Source organism: Leishmania panamensis (assembly GCF_000755165.1).
Source record: "Leishmania panamensis strain MHOM/PA/94/PSC-1 chromosome 8 sequence".
Taxonomy (NCBI): domain Eukaryota; phylum Euglenozoa; class Kinetoplastea; order Trypanosomatida; family Trypanosomatidae; genus Leishmania; species Leishmania panamensis.
This window is the reverse complement of record NC_025887.1, coordinates 282,007-290,263: the sequence shown is the minus strand read 5'-3', so window position 1 is coordinate 290,263 and position 8,257 is coordinate 282,007. Positions and strand designations below refer to the sequence as shown.

General features: G+C 60.3%; 2 protein-coding genes and 1 pseudogene across 2 annotated transcripts, besides 1 other annotated feature; all 3 read right to left on the bottom strand.

Moving 5' to 3' along the window:
- Nucleotides 1-1,350: 1,350 nt before the first annotated feature.
- Nucleotides 1,351-2,304, bottom strand: LPMP_080720 (hypothetical protein; the record flags this gene model as incomplete). Its single annotated transcript, XM_010705900.1, has 1 exon — nucleotides 1,351-2,304. One exon carries the CDS (start codon nucleotides 2,302-2,304, stop codon nucleotides 1,351-1,353), a length of 954 nt encoding a protein of 317 aa, XP_010704202.1.
- A 1,627-nt stretch (nucleotides 2,305-3,931) lies between these two features.
- LPMP_080710 lies at nucleotides 3,932-4,417 on the bottom strand (annotated as a pseudogene).
- Nucleotides 4,418-5,929: 1,512 nt separating this feature from the next.
- Nucleotides 5,930-6,292: a repeat region.
- A 408-nt stretch (nucleotides 6,293-6,700) lies between these two features.
- LPMP_080700 (amastin-like protein) lies at nucleotides 6,701-7,318 on the bottom strand (the record flags this gene model as incomplete). The annotated part of the gene is made up of 1 exon (XM_010705899.1): nucleotides 6,701-7,318. The coding sequence occupies one exon, from the start codon at nucleotides 7,316-7,318 to the stop codon at nucleotides 6,701-6,703; it is 618 nt and encodes a 205-aa protein (XP_010704201.1).
- Nucleotides 7,319-8,257: the final 939 nt, after the last annotated feature.

The following is an 8,257-nucleotide window of genomic DNA, read 5'->3' as shown; positions in this document are numbered from 1 at the left end:
TTTTTCGCCCCGCGCGGGCGAATCCCGCCGCGGACCGCGTTTCCCGGGAGGACGTCTGCCGCGCATGACGCATTCGCGCCGGTCGCGGGCGTGCAGGAGACCCCGCAACGCCACCTTTTCTCAGCTTCTTTTTTCTTTGTCTTTTGCTTCCTAATAGAGCACACATGCCCGCACCACTCATGCGCGCAGATGGAGTGGGGGGCGGCACCGAAGTGCTCGGCGAGCCGTGGCTGTTGGCGACGGCGGGGGAAACGAAAAAGAAGAACGATGAGAAACGTGGCGCGTGGTGGTGGTGGTGATGCGGTGGGGGCGGGGAAAGGGACCAGGAGGGGGGGGTCGGGTGGCTCTCCCTCCGTCTCCGTCTCGATGTGGAGGGGTGATGCGTGGAAATTCAAAACGCTGCTGATCATATAGTTGAAGCTCCTCCCCCTGCCGCCCTGACATGCCCTTCGGATTGGTGTAGCATAGAAGTAAAGAAGCGAAATACCCACCCACCTATACACACACACACACACACAAAAGAGCGGCAAACGCCCCCCTCCCCATCCACTCCCGAGCAGCAGCAGAAGGAGGGGAGGGGAGGGGAGTGGGGGAGGGGGCGATTGCCGCGAAGAGCAAACGAGCAAAAAAAAAGAAAAAAGAGAAAGTCATCGTCAGAGGGCCGCTGAGTCGTGTGTATAATTTCTAGAGAGAGACCCTGAGGGAGAGAAGGGCGCGTGTGTGTGGACGAAGGGCAACCCGGCAGCGGTTGAGCGGGATGCAGCAGCGTCATCGTTCCCCGCCGTCGTCACTTCCACCTCCCTTTACCCTTCTCCGCGCGTCACTGCAGCTCACAGCAGCACCTCTCTCTCTCCCTCTTCGTCTCCAGCCCACTTCTCCTCTTCACGTGCTCATTACACAGCCGTCGTCATGCAGCGAAGGGGCCTGACGGGCTGCGCAGTCAGTGTTATGTATGTGTGTATGCATGTGTATATATATTTGTCTTTGTTTGATTGTGGCGTCCTTGCGGTGCCCCGCCTCGTCCCACCCCTGGTGGTAGGTGACGTCGCATCTGCATCGTTCATGAGACACACACGCTCACCTCGTCTTTGTTTAGGCTCTGTCTCATCATGGCGAACTAAGCGCGCGAATACACCCCCCCCCCACACACACACTCGAGCGGAGCGGAGAGGATGGGGGAGGTAAATAAGAGAAACGAAAATGAAGAGCAGTGAGAGCAAGTTATACAGAGAGCTCAGCCAAGACGTGGAGGTAACGAGGTAGCTGGGCGCGAGAGGGGGTGAGGGCGGCAGTGACGTTGGTAGGAATGTCGCACGTGTACCCAGTCGCATCTCTCGGGTGGTTGTTCTCTCACCTCGGAAAAACCCTCGCAAAGGGGTCGGTACCGCCGAACATGGCGGCACGCTGCTGCTGCATGTGGTGGCGCATTGCTTCCATCATGCAAAATGGGTTCTCGGGGCTGCCGATGCCAAAGAAATCATCGGTGAACGGGCCGCCCATCACTCCGCCGCGGGTGTAAGGAATGAGCTGCTGCCGCTTCGATCCGTACGAGGCCGACGGCGGTCTCCGTCCACTCTGAGCATGCGCACGCTGAGGGGCGTAGATGAACGGGTCGCCGAATCCCAGCGGTGGCTGCATCATGCGCTCCATGATCGACTCCACGCCCCACGGATCCATCAGAAACGTCGAGGTGTTGGTGGGATATGCGTCATGGGTGGTGTCTCGATACGAACCGCGCTCGCCCTTCTTGCCGCCGTGACGATGGGTTCGCGAACCAGAGTCATGGTAGCCCTTGTCATCATCATCAGGCTCTTCAACGATGGGATCCCCTTTCGTCGATTGGCTCTTCACGTTTGCCCTGCGTTTGGCGTGCACGTCGGTGTCGTCACCGGTGTCTGAGCGCACCTCGTGCATGTCCTCGTCCATCGACTCCTCAACCATGACTGGATGACGCGGGTGCTCCTGCCTGGCGCCGTGATGGCGCTGCCTGTAGCCAGGGAGCTGACTGCCATCACCGGCACCGCCGTGCGACATGAATGTGAACTGTGCGCTCTGCACAAAGGCGCCACCGTTCTTGTGCGAGTTAAAGCGCTTCTGGAAGGTCGGGTCGTCGTTGGAGTTGTAGTAGGATGCGTACATCTCGCTGCCATCGGGGCCGCGCTGGTACATTGACCTCGCATTGGTGCACGGATCGACCTTCATCCGCCGCTCCACCGGTGCCGCCACTGACGACGCGGGGCCATGCGGACGGTGCGCGACAAGCGCATCGCCCGTGCGGGAGGTGTGGTGGCGTTCGTGCGACATAGCGAACAGAAAATCGATGATAACACACGTAGGCGGCGGAAATTATACTTTCCGTGCTCCTCCAGTTGTCTTGGCCAAATATTTCGAGTGATGCTGCGGGTGGTATGATGGTGGCGCGCACCCGACCTCTACAGACACGCGGGCAAAGCCAATCTCTCTCCTCTCTCTTGCCCGCCGCGTAACTGGTGGAGGTAGATAGAGACCCCTCCCCTCCCCGAGTCAGCTAACCCAGGCTATGAAAAGCGTCAGACGAGAGAGGGATACGGGGGGGAAGGAAACTGAGGAGGCGAAAGCTGTGTACGGACGTTTGAGCTTCGTGAAGGAAAAAGGGAAACGGGAAAGGAGAGTGCTGAGTGACACTGAATACACTGTGAGAGCGATCCTGGAGAAGCCGAGAGATGGAGAGAGAGGGAAAGAGAGGTGGGAGGGAGAAGGAAGTAGAATCTACGGAGCGCATGAGGTCTTTCTCTGGTAATAGCGATGGCGAGGAGTGACAATGCAGGTGATAGTGGGCAGGACGAGAGAGACGCGTAGCGGTGTACGTGTGCTGGGTGTGTGGCCGCTACCCCCAGACCCCCATCTTCCCCCCCCACACGCAAGGACATGTATCAACAGCACTTGCGAGGCACGGTGAACCACTACAAGCGGTATCGGTGGCATCCAATCCGAACAGAGCGCCTCCTCTTGTCTCTTTCAATGTCGTCGGCGCATTTTTTGAGTGCCCCGAGACACACTGGAAGAGATGCGATCCCATGTGCGTGGCTCGGTTGAGTCGGGCTCGGTGAACGGGGCAAGGCACGTGCGCGCGCGATGCGAGGAATTAGTCATGGAAAGGAGAGAGAAAAGGGAAAAGACAACCACACTGAATTGTGCGTGCAAGGGACGACTTCGTCTCGGTACGCTGGTGCGTCTGTTCGATGCTGTCGCGTGAGAGCTAGAGAGGGAAAGAGTGAACGAGGGGAATAGAGAAATATCGTACGGTGATGCGAAAGATGCAGGCGCGCGAGGCACGTGGGAGTGGGGAGTGAGTGTGTGTGTGTGTGATCCGCAGCTTGGATCGGTGAGCAGACCACATTCAGCGAGAAGAGCCCCTGTAGGGCACTACCCACAGTTTGATGACTTTGAGAGAGAAGAAAACGACGATACACATCGGGCGCAACGCCTTCACGCTTGACTGGCACGTGCGAGGTGAGGGAGAAGCCATCGTTGCCTGTCTGACAGCGTAGATCGCTTTCCAGCACCCCCCCCCCCCACACACAAGCACATCAGAGAGAGAGACACGGGGCCACCCCCATACACAGAGAAGGAAGCAGACGTGAGATACGGCACTCCCTTAACCATGCACATCAACAGGCGCCTCGACTTCAACCGAGAAGGGGGGAGCACTGACCAAGACAAAGAGAGGATCGGTATAGCAAACCTTCGGCTTCATCCTGTCATCGCACAGGCCCGAAAGCTTGACCATCTCTCAGGGCCCCCCTGAAGATTGGGCAGAGAAACAGTGAGCACATCACCATCCGTTCCGCTGTCCTGCACGCCCGTCACTGCCCCTCCCCCTGGTGTAGCTCAGATATCGACGTCATTTCATTCTCGCCTACGACGAGGCTATCGCGTGCCAGCGTTGCCTTCAAAGTCTCCCGCATCTCCACCACTGCCGATCGTGCCGACACATCGAGTGACAGCAGGCGGAACACCGCGTCACATAGCGGCGCATCATAGGGACACTGCCATGCGACCGTGTATCACGGTGTCGCTGAATCAGCAGCGACCCGCCGCCATCAGGTCTGCCAGCTCCTTCGCCAGCGATGGCTTCGAGTGATGATACCCTCTGTACTCCGCTACCATGGCTCACATTCAACACGGCTTCTGAGTCACCGCCTCTATCGCCAGTAGCCTGTAGCAGAACGTGTCGCACTGCGGCGTAGGGAGGGCGCCGACGGCCATGACAGGGCTCAGGTAGCACAACGACTTGAAGATTTTCCCGCTCCCGTGCATCTTTCGCAGACTTCCCAGTCAGCCGGCAGTGCCCGTCCGAGTCTACCATGACCTTGTCCAGACTCAGGCCATCGTGCGCCAGTCCACGCCTGGGGAGGTGCAAGAGGGCAGAGAGCATCTGCAGCCCAACACACGCAACGGTGATGGACTTGACGCGTGCATAGCGAAGCCGCAACAGCAGCTGCGCCCAACCAGGGAAAGACTCTCAGGTCAGCACCACGTCACCCTCAGCCGACCACGAGAAGAGAAGCGGCAGAGGAATGCTGATTGGTGCTGCACCGCTTGATGCCTCAAAGTCGAACGTTGAATGGCGGTGCCCTGCTGTGCTGTGGGCCCGCACATGGGGAGGGGCGCCTGCAGGGTGCCACCGCGCAGCTCCTCACGCACGGCTGCGGGGACGAAGGCGTCGACCTCGCGCAGCGGCGCCACAAAGTACAGCTCTATAAGACGCCAGAAGACGAAGCTGACAAGCACGATGGCGGCAGCGAGGACGCTGTTAGCCGTGTCGCGCAGTCGCAGGTAGGGGGCCAACGGCGATCCCCTACGAGTGGACGTATACCAGTGGCAGTGTGAGACAGCAGGGCGATGTATAAGTCCGTGCGGTGCCCCCGCACTCACATGGATGAACTTCATTTTCGAGGAGACGAAGGAAAAGAGGTGTGATACCGGTGACCGAGGCCACTTGCGTTGGGGATGGCGCTCAGCACTGCCAGCGGCTGGTTTCCTGGTAAAAGCACATCTTCCCAGTGGTTAGGCGATTGCCTTACAGGTTGTTCCACGAATCGACCAGCGAGCGCTTCACCAGTTTCTGCAAGATCGTGACTGGGGTGATGCCAAGAGCGTCGAGGAGGGGGAAAGTGAAGGTGGGCCCCATCAAGCATCGGTGCACCAAGAGAGGTCTCCGCATGACTGTGTCGGCGCGCTTTGCGCTGCGCCGCCACAGCGGGCAAAACAGTGCGAGGGTGCAGCAGCGGTGCTGGCGCTTTTAAGTGACCAAAAAATTGCCCGAGGTCGCAGAGAGGGATTTCACTCTCCCCGCCTTGGCTCAAAGTGGGCGCTTCCGTCTCGGTGAAGGCTAGCGGACTCGGAGAGGGCACCCGAATGCGAGGTGGGGAGCTGAGGAGTACTGCTTCAGGAGGAGGAGGAGGAGTGCGGGTGGAGGGAGAGTGAGGGTGCATGTAGGAAAGGGGGAAGGGGGGGGGGCAGGAAGGCAGGGAGGGGACCGACAGCATTCGTCCTTTTCGAAAAAGGAGTCGCTTAGTTCCTTCAGTGAAAATACCACACCACTTCTCTCTCCTGTAGGAGGAGAGCGGCGCCGCACATCGACACAGGCAGGCAGGCAGAGAGTGAGAGAGCGAGAGAGAACGACTGAAGCACAGAGCGGAGATCAAGACGGTGAGAAGCAAGGGGAGGGGGTGAGCAAGAGCCAAAGGGTGGAGCGAGGGGAAAGGGGGCGAGGGCGCACACGATCGAGAGAGCGGTAAGAAGGGTATGATGGAATCAGTGGGTGGGTGGGCGGGGGTATGCGACCATGTGACCCAGAGATGTACACCAGGGCATTCCAAGTCGAACTAGTTCCACAAAGCGCGTTCCTTAGAGTCTATATTCTCCCAGAAAGGTGCATTTAAAACTCTACCCTACAGTGTGCCACAAGACAATCCCCTGGCGCTTGGCAGCCGCAGACAGGCGTTAGAGCCCTATCACCTCCGTCAGCCAAGCACGGCGCCCACCTTGACTTCTGCTCACCCCCTCCGTAGATCTCCACAGAGAAGTACGTAAACCGAAAACATACGAAATATATTCACACAAGTCGTGCTGACGCCTTGCCCATTGTATGAGCTGCACAAGTCTGTTCACAGCCGCAGTACGCCTCCGAAACACCACTCACTACCTGGCCGGCAACATCCATGGCAATGCATGACCCACACTGCCCTGCATCACAAGTGCCTGACACTACCACAATTGTCGGCGGCACAGCATTCGCCAAGATAAGCCCTGCAAGTAGCCGCGGCGGCGCTGCGGGGGCAGGCGAGTCGAGTAGCAAAGAGGACGCGAAAAGGCGCACGCACACGAGGGAGGCGCACCACACACAGGCAACAAAAGTAAAGCACAAGAGAGAATACAGAGGGCCCCGGCGAGGCGCGGGCGCAGAGCGGCAGGACGCGCACAGCCCGCGAGGCAGGGGGCGCAGTGGGAAGGCAAAGACGCACGAGCAGGGGGAAGAGCGGGCACACAAGGGCGGCAGAAGCGCAGCTGCATAGGAGGTGACGGGAGGGGGTGGCACGTGCGGGCAACAGGCCGGGCAGTGAGCGAGAGATCTCTAGGAGCGCAGCGGCACCGCCCGTTCACCGCCCAAGAGCCTCCGCGTCCGTCGGCCACCTTCTGCCTCCCCTCGACGCATCTATTCCTTCGCGCCCCTGCGCTCACTCGGGTCCCTGCGCTCACTCGGGTCCCTGCGCTCACTCGGGTCCCCGCTCTCACTCGGGTCCCTGGCCCGACACTGGAGAAGCAAGAGCACGATGTTGACGAGGTTCAGGCACCAGGCCACCACAAACATCATGAAGCCGTTACCGAAGTTAAAGTGGGTGTTGATGGCCGGGCAAAAGTCCTCGGCGTTGTTGTAGTCGAATATCATGAGCACCCACACGACGCACACCGTTACAACTCCAGTGATGTTGAGCGCAAGGCAGATCCAGTGGAAGAACGAGCAGCAGAACAGCATAATGATGCCGAAGAGGGCCGCCAAGCCGTACACGAGGATGGAGATGACAGCGAACACCTCAGCCATGTGAAACCTAGCAAGGCGTCCGGGGCAGAGGTCCCACAAAACGTCATAACTGGTGTCGCTCCTGACGGTGTTGCAGTTCTCCTTCCCGCCCCACAGTGTCAGGCAAGGCGTGCTGCCAAATCTACCCAAATCCTTCACGCGAAACATGTCGAGGGGCGTGGCCACGAGCACAAAGATGAACGCGATGAACTGGAGGACCGCGTAGAGCAGAGCCCCGACGTTGCACGCCATCTTCTCCAACGCACGACCAACGTGCAGGGGTGGGCAGGCGAGACGGCAATGCGGTGGACAGGGAGGGTGGCGAGGGGGGACGAATGGGGGAGGGAGAGAGCGAGGGCGAGGGAGGATCCTAGCTGCTGCTGCTGCGTGTGCTTTAGGGGGAGTGCGCGATGTGAGGCGCGGTGAGAAGGGCCGGACGGCAAGGGCAAGGGGGGGGGAACAGCGTTAGGGTGAGAGTAGGGAGACAGGCCGGCTGGACGGCGGGTCGTGCGCCACGGGCGCCCCGGGGGCACGGCTGGCACGCGCCCCGACGCAAGGGCAGCGGCGTGGCAACCGATACGCAAGAGATGGGGGCTATGCAGCTAGGGCGCACTGCATTGCTCACCACTGCCCTCCACCCTCAGGCGCCCCTGCCGCCCTCCCACGGGCAGCACCAAAGGGCGGTGGGCGGCAGTGGCTGCGGAGGCGCTGCGGGCATAGGCGAGTCGGGCAGTATAGAAGAGAAGCGAAAAGGCGCACGCACACGAGGGAAGCGCACCACACACAGGCAACAAAAGTAAAGCACAAGAGAGAATACAGAGGGCCCCGGCGAGGCGCGGGCGCAGAGCGGCAGGACGCGCACAGCCCGCGAGGCAGGGGGCGCAGTGGGAAGGCAAAGACGCACGCACCGGGGGAAGAGCGGGCGTGGGGAGGGTGGGGGTGGCACGTGCGGGCAACTGGCCGGGGGTGCGCGTGGGTTCCCTCGGTGTGCTGCGGCACCGCCCGTCCACCGCCTAGTGCCTCCGCGTCCGTTAGCTGCCTGCCGTTTCCCCTCGCCGCATCTATTCATTTGGTTCTCCGCCCTCATTTGGGTCCCTGCCCTCATTTGGGTCCCTGCCCTCATTTGGGTCCCTGCCCTCATTTGGGTCCCTGCCCTCATTTGGGTCCCTGCCCTCATTTGGGTCCCTGCCC